An 18,312-nucleotide genomic window follows, 5' to 3' on the forward strand; every position below is an offset into this window, starting at 1 on the left:
GCCATGTGACTGTGCTGGTCTGTCTTATCTTCCTTCACCTCACACTTCTCCTTACTTCCTTAAATGTCTGTCTCCAACCATGTCCACTACTTGAGTCATGCCCCTCGAGGAAGGGACAGGAGGCACAAGGAAGACATAGCAGCGGGAAGCAGAGGGGGAAAATTCTCAACTGTCAGAAATTTCCAGCAAGGCCCCCCGATTTTAACTGATAGCCCTAAGGCTTAAATGTGATCTTAAACAAGAGAAGCTACGATAACAAGTCATTCAATCTTCATGAAAACAGTTTAACCTGTTTTTCTTACTCTGGGAGAGGAGTCATAACCATCTCACTCTATGTTCACACCAGGACGTGGCTCAGTGCTGGCGCACGCAGTGCGGTCAGCGGGATGTCAGGGAGCATCTGACATGCCGGCTGCAGCAGCACCCTTCACTGATCTGAACTCAGAGCTGCTGCAGTGCCCTGACAGAGGGGTCTGCCCCACCCGTCAGCCCCTACCCCAGCAGGTCCCTTGGTCGGGGACCCCCCCATCCCAGCACCCTCCTGGCTCACTCCTACACCTCGGTCAGGCCTCGGTGCCAACGTTACCTCCCGGACCAACCGTCTCTCCCCAGCACCGTGTCCTCTCCTGCAGCCTGCACTCAGATCCTCACCACTGGACTTTAAGCCACATACTGACTTTCTGTGCCTGCCTCCCCTTCATGTAAACTCCACGGAAGAAGGAATTCTGCTCTGTTCCTACTGTATTTAGAGCAGTACCTGGCACACCTTGGCCTCTCAGGAAGTATCTGCTGTGTGACGAACAAAAATGAACAATCTTACCATTTAGCTGCAAAAGTTGGTCCAGGCTTACTTCTGAATTTTAAATTGCCCCAGATTTATTTTAAAACTGAGAGAACAAAGAAATTGTGTGAAAGACAATGTAACAACTATACAAGCTATCTGAGACATGGATGTATAATGTGAGCTGGTAAAAGGCAAGATTTGTCATTTTACCGCTTCTAAATGTTTTAAACCTGATCGGTAAACCCTTTGCTCTGGGCACACATCTGTATGTGTGTCTTAGCAGAGCAGGAGGTCCCAACCTGAACTGCATGGACCTGTCAGGGAGTGGGGCTCAGCTGGGGACACCTCACCACTCCAGGACAAGGACGGTGCCCACGGCTCACGTAACTGCCCCAGCACTGCACGTCCCTACCGGTCTCCCAGCATCACTCCTTTCTTCAGACACTGTGACAAGGGCTCTCAAAAAGGACCCCCAACTAAGACACCTCTCACAGCACTGCTTGTGGTAGCAAGAGTGGAAACAACCCAAATGTCCAACACCAGGGGTGGCTGAACACAGCTAACGAACCCGCGCTGTGAAGTGCTACGCGGCTGCCGTCAGCAGTGGCTCCGACCCTGACCCGTCAGCCTGAAGAGGCGCCGCTGGCGGACGGCTGACGAGGACAGCTACAGGCCGCGGGCGTCGCGGTGTGGTGCCACTTCTCTCAAAAGCAGCGTCAAGCAGAAAGCAGTGAGCACAATGAGAAGCTTCTTCCTCTGCCACTGTGCTAACGTCGTATTTGTAGAAGACTTAAGACATCATTTAAAAGTTTAAAAGATGAGCGCCCTTCACAACATTGTCACGTAAGACTCACTGCAATGACCACTCAAATATTACAAAGACAGCCTCTCAACAGAAGATTCCACTCCTATGCTCCCAAGGAGGCACAGAATCAGAAGCATCACCAGCCAGCTGTGAGCTGCAGAAATGACACTTTCTATCTAAAAACAACGTTAGCTCTCAATTCTCATTTCATTTCCCATAGGAACCATAGGAATATAGCCTGCATAATCCATGCAAAAACAACAAAGGACAGCCCATCGCTGGGTGACTAAGCGGCGGCCCCCGGCCCTGAGGAGCGGGGAGCCTGTGCGGAGGGAGGGGCTGTTTCTAGAGCTCTGCTACTCACCCCCAGCACCAAAGTTGACAACATACTGAGAAAACAGGGCGTCCAGCTCATCGTACTGCACCAGGGCGTCTTCAAACTGCTGCAGCATCTCAAAAACAAAGGCAAGTTCCTCCTGTTCACCCAAAAAAAGTCCAAAAAAAAAAAAAAAAGCAAAAACATAAATGAATGTGCTGAAACACATAGCTATGAAAGATTAAAACACAGAAAAGTACGCAGCAATGAGCGATACTTGCGCTATGTGAAGTCAAAGTCAACTTAGTGACCGCTCCTGTCAACCTTTGTGCGCACAGGGAGAGGGGACCAGAGAGAGGGAGGAGGCCCAGTGATTCCTGGACACTTCGCCCTGGCCTGTCAGCAGCAGGGGGCGTGACCATCAGCCTCTCGTCCCTGCAGGTCCCCCTGCCTCCCCAGACACGCACTTCTTAAATGGAATTCTTCCCCACGGAAGGGCTGGGCTCAACCTCCATTTACTTATTTAAACTGTTTACCTGTCTCTGTGTAAGCCTGTGGGTATTAACCTCACCCCATGGGTTACAGCCCAATTCTAGCATTATTTACTTTGTCGCGCAAGCTGTTCCAGCTTCGGCCTGATCAGGAGGCTCCTCTAGGCGGTGCGTCCGTTCTCTTGACAAACCATTTCTTCTTGTACGCTTTCTTACTTTCTAGTCCTACAAGACACTGTGTTTCCCCTGCACCAGCCCTGGGATCTAACCCTCCACGAGGAGCCCCGGCACCTTGTGCTGGAGAGTGCAGTGTAGAAACCGCGGTCTTGGCACTAACTCACTGCTACTGAGCTGCCATTTGTCCTGGAAGAAACGTATGGATATGTACTAACCCTCATTTACCCAAACGTCTGTATTTCTGAATCTATCCATCCGTCATCCATCCACCCAGGGGTTCACACTGAGACCTCAGATTCCAATCCAACACCACTGGGTTCATTTAGACTCCCTCTTTCCTTGTTTGTTACTCTTAGAAACGAGTTTAAGGGACAGGGCAACCTGAAAGAGCTGTCACGGGTCAGCCACACAGAGAACGGTGAGCACGCTCAAATCCCCTTACGAGGCCAAGCTCATCCAAACACCAAGACAGAAGCGGCAGAGTAAGAGATAAAGTTCAAAATTTCTAACGAGAACTGGTCTTCTATTTATTCAAAGCACATTATTTCTTCAGTAATTAATATACAAGTGATGCTAAAATAGGAAACTTATGCTTTTCAGTCAAAATATGGTGAACATACTCTGGTCCCCAAGAGAGACGTTCTTACCACCCTGTGCCATGTTAGCAGGGTCTTCTCCCCAAACTACACTATTACACATCCCTTCATTTACTTAAGACTTTTCTTCTTAAAAAGAAAAAGTCTGATCATTGACCACCATTTTTAAAAACTAAGCATCTCTGTAAACTAGAGTGAAGAACCGAGCTTACAGCAATCTTTTATTGGAACCCAAGGTTATGAAACGAAGCCACAGAGGAAGTATTCCTGAGAATTCATCACCTAACCACGGTGCTGGGCCGGGGGCAGATGTCTTTACCATCAGGGCCATCACCACTGCTGGGGCCCCTCCGCCCAAGTCATGTCCGGGGTAGACAGCCCAGAGGCCCAAGACCTGAGCAGAACCAGAAATCCTCTGAGGACGAGGCCTGTTTCACAGAAGGCTAGATGCCAAGCTCTGAAGCGGCCGGGCAGCTGACAACATCATCACTTAGGAGATGGCCTCAGACCCTCTGCTTTAAGCCGAGAGAACGAAGCATCATCTGTTAGCCAGTTTACTGTCTTTTGGTTCTAAAACTGCGTCAGTTTGAATTACCATAAGAGAGCTCCTTATTCCTAAAGAATGAGAGAGGGAGGGAGAGGAGGAGAAAACGGCAGAGTCTGGTGGCTCATCACATACCTGAACCATGAAGTATTCACAGAAGCTCCAGCCAGGCTCAGTCCTCTTCTCCCTCAAGGTTCTCATGTCATCCTCAAACTTGCCCAGGTTCTTGGTAAAAGACATAAGAAGCAATGTCCTGAGTTTGGTCAGGAAGGCATTCCAGGATTCCTGAGTTCGGGAGGAGTCCTTCAAGGGGTCGGAGAGCACAACACACCTGCGGAGACATGAGCGGACTCTGTGGGAGACGCCCGAGCTCAGCACCACTGCCCAGCTGCCGCCGCCTTCCTGGGGTGCAAACTGACCTCCTTCTTCCCCTTCCTCCCTCCAACTGGTGAAACACATCAGGCAGGGGGTGAGGAATCAGATCAGGAAAAGGCTTATCATAAACTGGTCTAATACCACGTGAGCAGTGGGTGCTGCTCCTGAGAGCTGCTGAAGAACGGACTGGAAAGGGGGAGGGGCTTCTGATGCGTCTTGAGTGTCAGACCCTGCCTCCAGGGCTCTCTGTAACATACGGTGATCATGTCCCACTCAGTTCCCAAACCCCATTCGCCCTGCCCTCCTCAAAAACCTCTTCTGGTTCCTTGTAACGGACAGACTGAAATTTAGATCTTTCAACGCGGCGCACGAGGACCCTGACCACGTGGACCGGTCTGGCTGTCTCACTGTGATCCCGACCGCCCCCGACTCAAGCCCGCGGAGCGCCTGGTGCTCCCACCTCCTTCCACCTAGAGAAAGCGGCCCCCCCTCGCCCTGCAACACCCTGCTCGGCCGACAGGCCACCGGCCCTCTGGGCAGCCAGCGCTCCCCGAGCTGCCGGCCCGCACGGCCCCGCTGGGCTCACACTCCCGCTGCGCTTGGTTTCTCTCCTTCTTGGTCTGCTTCTCCCACCAGACCGTGAGCTCCTCAAAGCATGGCTAATAAATCATTAAAAACAAAGGCCCAGAAGAATGTGGCTTAAGTTGCAGGTATAATAAACCTTCACCATGAAAAGACTCCGTATCACGGTGTGAAGACAACAAAGACATAAAAGCACAAGTGCTTCCAGCAGAGCTGGAAAAGACAGCATGTTCATCCAGCAGGCTGGAAAAGGTGCCTTTCTTTCTAGAAAGAAGATGGATAAACCTGAGCTCAGAAATGCTTTTCAAATGTTGATGCTGGGAGTTTTAACACTTCTCCTCCGTGAATATCTCACACGAACTACCAGCAAGTAGCAGAACGACAGGTTTCTAAGTTTCATCTTCTCTGAGCCCCGTCATACCTCCCGGAGGAAGGACTAAGTCTATGCAATTATAAATCAGTGGAGAAAAAGGGTGAGATGGCCCATACTCTGGACAATCCACCAGGTGAATGAATAATCAGTACCAAGAGGAAAATGCAAAAACCGGTAGCTGGCTTTAATTCCAGTCACTCCACCCCACCAGACACTGCTTCTTCCCCCAAAGATGAGGGGGTCCAGCCAGCTCACTCCCAAGCTCCCCGCCAAAGGGCTAATGCGTATTACTCACTACGGGAGCTGCCAGAACCATCAGCTCAGTAGTCTGCCCCTAAGGCATTCTCAAGGGCTGCAATCATCAACATTTATTCTGGACCAGACACAGACCCTGCACCCCTGAACCTACAGGGGAGGGTGAAAACGGGAACTGACACAAACACTAAACACAAAAACAGCATGTTTTTCAGTGACCGGTACTTACCAATCAGGCAATATGTTCAGTACACTCTCTATCCCTTATTCTGCCCCTTCAGCGTTTACCGTTTCTAGATCCTCTTCTTTTATTAATAAAAAAAACAGCTAAGCTTCAGAAACTCACATCATGCCTAGACAGTTAACTCGTAGAGGGAGAACCCAAAACAGCTCAAAGCGGGGCGGCGGGGGCCCATGAGGAGACGAGCACAGTGCTGCGTGGCGGGGAGCCACGGGCTGGGACCTGCCGCCCCCGGAGCGCGGACCATCAGCACACAGCCCCCGACACAGCCCCCGTCTCAGCACCCCGAAAGCTCAAAAGTGCACCAAACTCTTACCAAGTACTTTTCCTTTTAGGGACTTAGCCTAAGGAAATAATTAAAGATGTAAATTAAGTTCTGAGCTAGAAAGAGGTTTATAATGTTGTTTATAATAGTAAGTAAGCAATAACTTCTAATTCCAGCAGAGGATTATATAAATAACTTACAGTGCATTAATATTGTAGAATAGTATATACTAACAATAATGGTGTAGAAATGCATTTATTGTTCAAAGAAAAAATTTTCTATTAAGTGAAATCTATACCTTAAGAACACAGATTTGACAAAAAAAGAACACGGATTTGTCAAAGGTAGCTTAGGAGATTAATGAAAATCAAAATGTTAGAAGGTATTTTTAAATACTTAAGATGAAATATTAAAAATTTTTCTAAGTTAAAATATAAAGAAGCACCACTAAAGTTAGTTTTAAATGGGCCAGCAGAAACATACTTTTGGCAATGAGATAAAAATTGTAACACAGACAAAAGTAACCCACAAGCACTCTGAAAAACTTACTACAGAATATGAACCTTTCACAAGTTTAGACGAATACACCGCGCTAGTGCCTATCTATTTACTGAGTGAAGCCCCCAAACACGCGGTTCCTCTGCAGTGCCCCGAGCGCGGGGAGGCCGCGTGGCCGGCTCCGCCCCCCCACTCCGGCCCACGGCGTCCGCTCTCACTTCCCCCAGAACAGAAACGTCAGTGTGCGGGGGCACAGGGCGGCAAGGACACTCAGCTGTGGGGCTTCTTGTTAGAATGTTAAGCTGGTTCCTTTGAGATAACTAATTTATGAACACCAGATTTTAGGAAAAACTTCCCACAAGTCCCAATGGCATGAAATTTCCCTCAGATAAACCGTAAGCTCAACAAACTAATATTTGACTCAAACTTTAGACAAAGCCAAGTCAGGACACTGCTACGTGGCCAGGATCATGTGGGACAGAAAGAGGAAGCCCACATGTGGCTGCTTCCCTGAAGAGCTGTGGACTCACGGGGCGGCCCCGCCGCGGACGCAGCCCGCAGGTAAGTCAGCCACGCGGCGGCCTCTGCTTGGTGCTCCCGGCCACACGCACCCCGGACGTCTTCCCTCACCTCCTTCTGCACCCTTACTTCTTAGCCTCAGCACTGCTTTCTCAGGGCAGCTCCAGCAGCCCTCAGAGCAGGCCAGACCCCTGCTCCAGGCTCCTGCCACACTCTGGAACCTTCCGTCTGAGCATTTGCCACCGTGACAACCCCAAGTGCGATGATGGGGGTGTGAAGTAACACCCGTCTCCGCCGCTTGACCCCGCAGCTCCAGCGCAGGGATGAGGCTCACCACTGCACCCCCGGACCTGGGGGAGCGAAAGTGCGAAACTACGAGATACAGACTAAAATGGGCACGGTGTTAAGAAACACGCTGGCCAGCACAGCTGGAGCGGCATCACTGAACAGCAAGGTACAGCAATGCCCACAGGAGGGAACAAGGCCCAGAAGGGAAAAAGCAAGAGGGGAAGGTAAGTCCACGCTCCAGAGCAGCCTTTCAGATTCCCTTTTAATCTTAACCTTGATCTGAAGGAGATTAAGTCAGCATCTTACAACATCTGCTTCAGGAATCCTACTAGGTGTTTAGGTAAACAAATAAAACACAGGGTCCCCTAACCTAAGAATTGTTTAGAGACCCCCACTGCACACAAGGGCCACAGACTGCTCAAAACCCTCCTGCGCTGACACCCATTCCCCGTCTTCAGACGGGCCCTGTGTTCGCTCCCACGGTTGCGGGTGTGGGGCCTCTCGTCCCAGGCAGCCCCTGCATGTTCTTGCCAGCAGCCCAGGAACTCCGCGGGGAGAGGGATGCGGTCCTCCCTTTAGCACACACCACATGCCCAGGTGTCAGGCACACAACAGGCGCACACAGCGTTCGTATTTATTCCTACTCGGGAGCCAGTAAACTGCACATCCAGGTATCAGCCCAATGAGGAAAAATAAAAGATACACTTACCTGTCACTCTGTTTATTACAAAAGTCATTCCTTATTTTGTCCACAATAGAAGTTCGAGGAAGGATGTTGGTTTTGTTTTTTTTCTTGGCGTCATTTTCAACTACTACTATTAACCAGTCCACCGAGCTATGAGATTTCAGAACATTTTGCCACTTTGTAAGGTCGTCTTTTACTGTAGCTTTATACACTTCAGTATCCTGAAAATAAACAAGTCACCGTGAAAGCAGGCTAATTAATACTCTTTAGTTTATCTGGCAAGACGTGTCCAATAACAAAGAATAGAGCAGCAACCGCACTTGACCACTTCGGGACGGGACCAGCGCGGTGCTGCTGCCGGCGCTTCAGGCTGGCTCCGCACCAGCCCGTGGACCAGTGGCTCTGAGGGAGGCTCCCCCAACATACAGGGAAGAGGCGGAGTCAGAGGGCTGAGCAAGCTGCCCACAGCCACAGGATCTGCTTAGTGAGCTGGGACCTGGAAACCCAGATGTGTACAGCAGAGGCCCCGCACCAAGCGCTGCAGGGTCCCACCCAGCCCCCGGCCCCACCGCGACGGAGCGGCGAGCGGCTTCTCCTGCTGCAGGCTGGCTGCCCGCCCAGGGCTGCGGCCACTCGCAAAAAGCCCAGGCCGGTCTCACCATGGTTTCCCTCGCAGCCCCTCGGCTCTCTGGGGGCCCCAGAACCAAGCCGACCTCCATGCCACTCGCAGGCCGTGTCAAGGCAAGGCCGCTTCAGCGGCGAACCCGAGGAAGGAGGACCATCTAGGGCTCTGAAAGTGGTTCTCATTCATATGGATCCATAGGGAGCCAGCCTGGTCCCAGAAATGAATGTGGCTTCTGACTCCAAGTCCCAAACGCTCCGCCTGCCAACGAGAGCACCCTGCTTGCACTAAAGCCGAGTCCAGCCTCAGCGCTCTTCCGGGGAAGCAGGGGAACAGAAGTGGTCCTTGCTGTCTGTCTCTGCTTACAGCTGTCATGAATGCTCCACAAATCCACCTAGCAGACTCAGAGTGAAAACCTAAAACCAAGATGCTTATCTCATTTCAGCACAAGGCGCTTACAAACTTTTGGAAACTATAATTCATAGCTACTGCTTAAATATCTACTTCTCCCACTTTTAATAGAAAGATTCCTCATTATCCTGTCCGTATTTTGTCTGGATTTTTAGTCTCTCTCAAATAACACTCATGTGATTTTGATCCATGAATGAGTTAAATTTCATATTCTATATCCAGTCCCTCCTATGATTTAATTGACAAGTGGAAAGTTCTAAAAGGCAGTACTTAGAAGTTTTAAAAACTGCTATGTCCTCAATTTAAATTTAAAACAACTACAATCTGAAAAAGACCTTCTGGTTTAAAATTAAGAAGAAAACCACCCTGCAAAATTGATTTTCTGTGAATTACTATCCAACAGTAATGCTCATATACTGCATGTTTCCCACACAATGGCGGTTCTCGGGACCTGAGGTCTAGACTTTGCGATGTCGGTGTTCTGGCAGAACTCTATGGACCCAGATGCATGCCACCTGGAAAGTGAAACCAAAAGGCTAGGGGACCAGCAGCCACAGACTCTGGTAGCTTTAAAATCAAAGAGCAGCCAGTCAAGGTGCAGTGAAGAGCTGGGAAAAGCTCCAAGGCTGTCACGGGGGCTGGTTCCGGGCACCCTTCCCTGGACTCCAACTCCAGTCCCCCCCGCACCCTCAGCTCTTCTGCTGCACCCCAAGGGGACACCAGCTTGGCGTTATGCAGGGACTCTCAGGAGAGGGCTCGCTGAGCAGCAGGCAGGACAGGGCTCCACAAAGTTCTGGGGAAAATCAGTACAAAATCTAGCCCATCGCTCACGACAGTGAGCAAATGGGGAACGTTACTAAAGAGACTCGGCAACTCTGCAGAAGAGGAACCCAAGCTGAGACACTGAGGCTAAGGACATGGAAGCCAAATCTGGGATAATCTGAGCATTAAAATATATGACAGTAACGGCTTACACACCGGAAACTAGAAATCAGTGAGCACATGCTGACCACCACTTCCAGACAAGACGAAGTGACAAGGACCAGACCGACACAACGACCTGAAACAAGCAAAACAAACATGAACCAAGGGTTTCTGAGACCTGGACATCAGGCAACACGGGACAGTGACCCCTGAGAAAGGAAAACAAGCAAGGCGAGCCCTGGAGCGGCCCTGCTGACCACCCGGAGCGCTTACAGACCGCAACAGAGGGCGGGAGACTGAGCTCGAGCCTGGCGAACTCCCTGCGTGGAGGAGGAGGAGCCAAGGAGTCCTGGGAGGCAAAGGCGGACGGCCTCGCAGGTCAGAGCACCAGAGAGGAGCCAGCAGCACAGAGAGAGCCCTGGGGAATCCGGCCGGGACCTTGTCGGCACACTGGGTGGGAGCCGCACAGAGCCTCGGAGAGGCCGTCAGGCGGGACTGGACACCAGCACAGGGCCAGGAACAGTACTTATTTCCACAGTCCAGCCGGGAAAACCTCCTAATTCACAGGGCATCGGGCAGAGAACTCAGGAAGTGAGGGATAATTAGTCCTAAACTGATCACAGAAATAGACTCAGTAACGATACAGATTATAGAGTTAATAGACAAAGCCATTAAAATAGTTACTGCAACCATATTTCATGTGTTCACAAAGGCAGAGAAAGCCTGATGGTAAGCAGACATGGAAGACATTTTAAAAAGAAGAAAGAGACTCATGTGGAACTCCTAGAGATGAACATCATAATGTCTAACGTGAACAAACACACCGGGTGGGATTGAGAGCAGACCAGACACTGCAGAAGAAAGGATCCGGTCACGTGGAGGCGGAGAAACAGATCCTCCACGTGCAACACAGATGGATGGAACCGCAGCAGCGCCTCAGGGAGCTGGGGCTTCACGTGGCCTCACACACAAGTCCCCGAAGGAGAGCACAGAAGGAAAGCAACAGGAAAACTATATGAAGAAATAATAACCAAAAATAGTCTCAATCTGACCAAAATTACAAACCCTAAAAACCAAAAAACTCCAAGCACAAGAAACATGAAGGAACCTATACCAAGGCATATCATGACCAAACTGCTTAAAATCACTGATAAAGAAAAAAAATCTTAAACCACTACAGGAAAGACATTTATGTACAAAGTAACGAGACAAACATCAAAGGCTCCTCATGGATGACAAGAGAAACGCGTGCGCGCCCCGGCAGCACGTGCACTCGCCCTGGAACGACGCAGAGAGGACAGGCAGGGCCCCTGCGCGGGGCCGGCACGCAGACTCGTGAAGCGTGCCGTATTTTTAATAAAAATATACTGAAACAAACAAACAGAAACAACAGAAACCAAAAGACAGTGGGGTAATATCCTTTAAGTGCTGAAAGGAAAATTAAACTTCAAACTAGAATTCTCTATCAGGGAAATATTTTCCAAAAATGAAGGCAAAATTCTTTCTTCAGTACGTGACAGCTGAAGGAGCTGCTCGCCAGCGGGCCTGCGCTGCGCGAAAGGGAAAGGCCTCCGGGGAGAAGGACGCGGCATCGGCTGACGGGCGGGATCCACACGCTGGGCCGGAGGTGCTGGCAGCGGCTGCCCTGCAGGCAGAGAGACACCCTTCCTCACCTTTGCTCTCTTTAAAACAGCTTGACTATTTAAAGCAAAAATAGTAACAATGTATGTGGGGTCTACAACACACACAAGGCGGGGAAATGAAAGCACATGCCAAGCAGCCCAACAGCACTGACGGAAGGAGCCGGGAGTCACAGCGCAGACTGTAAACCCCAAAGCGGCCACTGAGAGAACCCGACAGAGGGCCTGACTTCTAAATCTAGAAATCCTCAACCGTGTCAGCCTGCTCCCGGAAACTTTCTTAACAGATAATAATCAAAAGTAAGACAAAACAAAAACCCTAAAACAACAACAACAAGCCCCAAAGGCTCCCTATTGAAAACTTAAGTTTAAGGGAAAACCCACAACCATACTGTCCACAAAAACTGTATCTAGCAATAAAGCTGCAGGACTTCTGTGAAAAACATTACAACACATCACTAAAGGGCACAAAAAAAGGCATAAAGAATGGAGAAACAAACCAGGTTCCCAGATGAGAGAACTCGTGATCACTAAAATTCTTCTCAAATGAACCTGTAACTTTTTCTAGGCAATCCAACCAAAACACCTCCAGTCTTTTCAATCAGTGTTCCAGTTTTATCCGTGGCTTTGTAACAAACCACTATAATACCAAGTGGTCCAGAACATTTACTCCGCTCACAAATCTACACTCTGGAGATTTGCTGGACAGCTCGTCCACTCCACCCGGTACCAGCTGTGGGGAGCTAGAAGGCAGACACGGTGGTGGTGGACGCTGGCCTGCTGGCGGCGTCTGCTGGGACCAGGGGTGCACACCCCAGAGGGCCTTCCTGAGGCCACTGACTTCATCACAGAATGGGGGCTGGGATCTAAGAGCAAGCATCCCAGGAGGACCCGGCAAAAGATATATTACCTTTTATGACAGTCTCAGGAGTCACAGTGTCCCTTCTGCCAGTCAGAAGCCCACCCAGATTCAACTGGAGGAAACAAAGACCTAACCTCTCAACAGAGGAAGGTCACTGCCATGCAAAGAAGAGCACATGGGACGGGATGCACTGGTACAACAGACATTTTTGGAAAACAAAATTTGTGCACCTAGCAACCCGATTCTAAAACGTATACAGAAGAGAACATGTATACTAGCCAAGAGATTTATTTTAAAGAACAGACATCAATACGCGTTATAAAAATGTAATTAAATGTAATGAAAAGTCTGGTCCTGGCACAGAACAGACAATGGTCAATAGAACCGATGTGTCCAGAATATTGAGCATACAAGATATTGGTTTAAAATAAAGATGACACTTTCAATAAATGGGGAAAAGCTAGATGATTCTGAAATGTTAGGCCAATTCACTACCATTTAGACTTTAAATTAGACCCTGAACCCACACTGCTCCCACCATACACAAAGATAACTTGAAACCATACAGATCCAAATGTAAAACACAAATTATAAAATTATCAAAAAAAAAATAGGAGAAAATCAGCTATTATCTTCAGATAGACAAGGCCTTCCTAAACCTGAAACAGAACACTACTCGGAAACCATGTTTTTAGTGACATATTTCACTCCATAAAAATTATTATACTTATGAACATCTATGCACGAAATAATACATCAACTATCTGTACAAAACAGAAATTATGGAAGATGCAAGAGGAATAGAAATGTACTAGTAATAAAAGCCTTCAACATACCAGTCAGTTACAGGTAGGCCAAGTGGACAAACAAATATAAACAACCTGAACGACATACCCAGTAGGCAGCTCTGAAAACAGAGAAAATACGTTCTCACACACACAAAACAGCTACAAAAACCTTTATTAGGTCACAAGGAAAAAAATAAGTTTCATAAAACAGAAATACTATAAACACCACTCTGATCATAATGCAGTAAAATTAGGAATTTAAAAGTGAAAAGAGTTTTAAATTTCCTTCTGAAGATTAAAAAGCTTTCTGTTAAACTACAGAGTGAAAGGGGCAATACAAACAGAATATAGAGTATTTTTGAAAAATAATAAGAGAGCACAAGGATATATTTAAATTCACGTCTTTAAAGACTTATATCATTAAAAATTTAAGAATGAAAATGCATTTCCAGCTTAAAAAAATAAGGAAAAGAACAAAGTAAATTACAAGAAAACGAAAGAAGGAAATAATAAAAATAAAAGCAGAAATTAGTAAGGTAGAAAATATACTGATAGTATATCAGATTAATAAATAAAAAGCCTGGTTCTGAGGAAAAGAATCAAAGTAGCTAATTTAATCAAGGGAGGAAAGGAGAAAACACAAATATACAAAATAAGGAACAGGGGTGGAGGAGTAACTACTGACACAGAGCACATTTTAAAAGTCAAAAACAAAAACAGCCACTTTATACACCTCAGTGAAAAGAAACTTTAAAACTTTACTGAAATGGATCATTTCTAAGAAAAATACAGTTTATCAAAACTGACAAATGGCTGAAGCAGACCAATTTCTATGGAAGAGGTAAGAGAGTAACCAAGGAACTATCCCTCAAGAAACTACTGGGCCCAGATGGTTTCTCAGAAGAACTCCACCACACCCCCAAGAGCAGACAGCGCCCGTGCTACATAAATTGTTTCACGTACGGAAAACAAACAAAAACTTCCAAGTTACTTTTATGAATCAAGTATAACACTGACACCTAAACCTGGTAAAGACAGCACACACAAACAAGTTATAGGTCAATCACTTGTGAATACAGGTGAAAAAAATCATAAATAACGTGAACAGACACCACCACCACATTAGGACAATAACACCCTGACCAAGTGGAATATACCAGGAATGCAAGTATGGTTCAATAATAAGAAACCCATTAATGTCATACAGCGTATTAGCAGATCTAAGTGGGAAGAATCATGAGTATCTCCACTGGGTATAAGAAAGCCTTTAACAGAATTCAACAGTGTATTCCTAGTAAAGACCCTCGAGAAAACAGGAACAGACGGAATGTCCTTCATGAGCTCGCATACGTTTACCTCAGCCGCATAGCCAGCATCCCACTCCATGAGGAGACGCCACGGGCACTCCCATCGGAGTCAGGAACGAGGCAAAGACACCCACGGCCTCCACTGCTCCCTGACGACGGCTTAGACAGGAAAAGCGACTTGAGGCACAAGAACTGAGCCGGGAGAAAGAAGACCACCTCTGTCCGCGGGTGGCGTGACAGGGTACCCGGAAAACCCCGGACTTCGGGGCCCAGAGAATCAATGACAAAACCAACACAAACAGCGAGAGAGTTCAGCAAGGTGAACATTACAAAACCAACAGCCTTTACAGACACGGAAAAGCACCGACTAGAAGATACAGCGGGAGAGAAAACCCCACTGACAACAGCAGCAAAAGCGTAAAACGCCCAGAAAAATAATCTGACACCAAAATTCATAAGGAAAAAGGACGTGCGGAGCCACCAGGCAGACACCGCGGAGAACGGCTCCTGAGGGACTGGCCCGGCCAGCTACGGACGTGGACTGTCAGTCCTGGGCGAGCACACGTGCAGACGAGGTCTGGCCGCTTCTCGGCGGCTGTCCTGGCCGCAGTGTGAGCGCAGGGCCTCTGGAGCTGCTCTACGCACACCGCAGCAGTGAGCGCGTGGGCTGGTGCTGTCAGGGCCAGAGCGGATGTAAACATTCCAGAACCAGGGAAGGCAAGAAAGAGCCGGGGGCGTTAGGCTAAAATCAGAGGCACATTGACTCATGATCTCTAAGACATCCACTTTCCCAGCTCTACAGAGCAAAGGTGGAGAAGCAGGGATGCTCTGTAGTGCCAAAGGAACCCGGTCTCTGTGAAAAAAAGGCTGAGTCTAGGCACAAGGGCAGCAAGAAAACAAGAACCTAGAATATCCCGTGTGCCAGAAAGTTAGAAAACACCCCAAAGGACCCAGGAGCCAGTGCGAAGCGACCCTTTCTGCTCAACCTGAACATCAGAGTGAGGCCGGCCAACCACGAGGCACTAGACACAAAGAAGCCCACAGAAGCCCACACAGGCCCTTGCCTAGAGGAGAGCGCTGGCTGATCATCTAGGGGAGTGGTGTCTGCAATCCTGGGTGCTGACTGGTTCAGGAAGACTCATCACTGGGGCTAAAGCTCAGTGGGAAAGAAAGCTGGATACGGAGGACAGGCACGTGGTCCTAGGGTGGCTCCTCAGAGACGGCTTATTGGTTGTAAGGGGAAAAGAGACGTACAGCATGGAGAGAGTGGACAGCTCTCTGACCACGAGATCAAGCCCAACACCACCACCAAGGGGCTGCAGGGAGAAGCGTCGTTAAGCACAGCAGGCCTGGGGCAGCCATCCGTAGCCTGCCTCCAAGGTGGGCCCTCGCTGGTGCGTGGGGACGAGGATTCTGCAGGGGTTCCCAACACCGCGTGAGAGGCCTGCCTCACTGGGCGTAAAAGGTACTAACACCCACTCTGGCCCGGAGTCTGGCTTTGATACGTGCAGACAGAGGTGCCTACGTGGCTGGCCCTGATAAAAACCAGCACTCCCCTGGTAGACACCATCTCACATGCGCTGTCGCCCATTCTGGGGAGTAAACCCATCCCACGTGACTCCACTAGGAAAGGCCACAAAGCAGAATCAGCAGAGGCAAAAGGTCCGTGGGGTGAAGGGGAGAAGAGGCGTAAGCTGTGAGTCCTTTCTCATTTAAATTACAAAAAACAACTTCTGCGTCCTCAGAGTCAGGTTAAAATGTCACGATAGGTCATGATTTATGTATTTTTGTATATTGCTAAATGCTAGTCTTATTACAGTCAAAAGGGACAAGAAGAAATGACCCATAGAATTTTCTATTCGTTCATGAAAGAAGAATTCTGTCAAGAATGGGTTCACGAGTATAAAACAGCCAAGTACAAGTAGGGGCTGCGGCGCTCACAGCATGGCAGCCCGGCCAGGATGGGGGGTGCGGAGCGAAGAAGGAGACACAGCTCCCGGCCCTCAGCAACAAGGGTTCTCAAGGACAGTAACTGCCACGACGGTGAACACGTGGCGCTACGAAAATGAAGCTGAAAGTAAATATTAAAAACACCTCGTGCCCACAAGGGCGCAGTGAGATGGCTCACAAGAACTGGAAACACAGGAAATAAGAATCTATGTGGTGATTACCACGAGTGCACCACACTGGGCCAGGGCAGAAACAGGCAGCCACAACGCCATGCGCTTGGCTGAGAAACGGAGAAGAGGGACCAATACCAAAAAATTAAAATTAAAAAGTAAATCTGAAAAAGTATAGCTGTCTTAGCAAAACCCAGACCCGTGCATCTTAACTCTATTCCAGGACGCCTTCTGTAACGTTCCCCCAAAGGAATACTCACACAGCACTCCGTCCAGTAAATATGAAGGAAGGGGAAAGTGAGCAGGGCTTTGTTTCCTTCTTTGGGCAGCAGCTCCTCCTTGAATTGAACAAAGTTAGATTCGAGGTGAATCATCTTCGGAGCCCGGCCATAGGACCTATAAGAAATTTTCAACAAGTCACTAAGAAAAATAAGTAAAGAATGTTCAGCAGAAAGGATAGGAGAAAAATACAGTAATAATTTAATCATATCTATGAGCTCAGAACTATGTACATGATATTAACCATGAATTATAACTATTACATATTCTATCTGAAAAGATTCTATAAATTACTTTAAACCCCATCCACATTTACATGCAAAGCTCCCTCTCCATAAATCTTTCACTTCACTCAACGATACCTGCACAGTAACATTCTATCAAACCAGGACTATTTGCAACAACAGACTTGAGAAAAATGGATGTTACTTAATCGACAGTCGCTATAAAAGGAAAAGAGTTCCCCAAATGCCAAAAGTGCAGTTTGAAGTTACCAAAGCTTTTAACCGCTCTAATACTTTTGTGACAACCTATATTGTCCAAAAAAGAAAATTGCTTGGTGGAAAAGAACAGGTTTTTGTTTGCACAGCATAAATAACAGTAGTAACCATCCGTCCCCAGTATTTCTCAACCCAAGAACTAAACACACAGAGAAACCCCACAAGCTACACACACCCAATCCACTGCTATCAAAGGGTAAGAAAGCTATTTATTATAGTTCTAAAAATAAATTATGCTACAGATATCTTTTCTCCATACCCCTATTTTTCACCTCCAGTACTTGTGTCTCTTTTAAATATCTATAAGCTGGATTTTGTATTTTTTAATCCAATCTAAGGAGTCTGTGATTAGTAAGTTGAAACCAACCATATTTAACATGATTATGCTTGAACTTGGGGATTTTCTATTTTACACTCTTATTTTTTTTCTGTCCTTTTTGAGATTAATCAAGTTTTCTTTTTCCATTCTTTTTCTCTGCTGGTTTGAAAGTTTAAGCAACCATTTCTTTTCCGCTGTTGATTACATTTTAATGTTTAGTATGCACACACTTAAATTCTCCTTTCTAAGACTAAAGCAAATGCCTCCCTCTCCTTGAACAAGAAAGACAGAACACTTTCTTCTCTACTGTCTTCCACTCATCCAAAATTTTAAACTTTTTACTTTGTAAAAGGATCGATACCATAACTAGAGCAAAATATTTTAATGACTTGATTGCTGGCAGCTGCTTCCTTCATCTTGAGCTGTGGGTTCATTTTTCTTCTTGTTGAGACACACCCTTTGATTATTTCAGAGAAGGTGGTAAAGTTTCTGATCATCTACATCTGAAAATGTTTATGTTGGCTGCATGTTTCCCAGCCAGCTCCACTGGGTGGCACGCAGGAGTGTGAGACCTAAACGCACTCTGGGGCAAACACGTGGGGCTGCACAGCCAGAAGTGACAGATCAGGGCCCCCCCAGGCCTAAGAGAAACAAACCCTCCGGGCACCCTGTCTCCTCCAGGGCCTGGGGAGGCTGACTCGGCCTTCCCTCCGGCGGGGGTGAATAGCACAGAACTCCAGGTTCAG

The 18,312-nt window shown here is 47.8% G+C and overlaps 1 protein-coding gene and 1 non-coding gene across 6 annotated transcripts in view; one reads left to right on the forward strand and one right to left on the reverse strand.

Moving 5' to 3' along the window:
• TRAPPC10 (trafficking protein particle complex 10) overlaps window positions 1–18,312 on the reverse strand; it is a 70,511-nt gene that overhangs the window by 34,797 nt on the left and 17,402 nt on the right. For 4 of the 5 annotated variants that reach the window (XM_032494802.1, XM_032494775.1, XM_032494869.1 and 1 more), the window contains 4 exons: window positions 16,729–16,864; window positions 7,819–8,015; window positions 3,849–4,044; window positions 1,954–2,065 (listed from right to left, as the gene is read on the reverse strand). In XM_032494802.1, the coding sequence (XP_032350693.1) occupies window positions 1,954–2,065; window positions 3,849–4,044; window positions 7,819–8,015; window positions 16,729–16,864 (641 nt within the window). Of the gene's footprint in view, window positions 1–1,953; window positions 2,066–3,848; window positions 4,045–7,818; window positions 8,016–16,728; window positions 16,865–18,312 lie in introns of those variants that run through there. The other variant, XM_032495022.1, reaches the window with a different exon arrangement.
• On the forward strand, window positions 11,000–11,106 carry LOC116666622. The gene has a single exon (XR_004323558.1). It is a non-coding gene; the product is annotated as a U6 spliceosomal RNA (small nuclear RNA).

The sequence above is a fragment of the Camelus ferus genome, chromosome 1, assembly GCF_009834535.1.
Source record: "Camelus ferus isolate YT-003-E chromosome 1, BCGSAC_Cfer_1.0, whole genome shotgun sequence".
In the NCBI taxonomy this organism is placed as follows: domain Eukaryota; kingdom Metazoa; phylum Chordata; class Mammalia; order Artiodactyla; family Camelidae; genus Camelus; species Camelus ferus.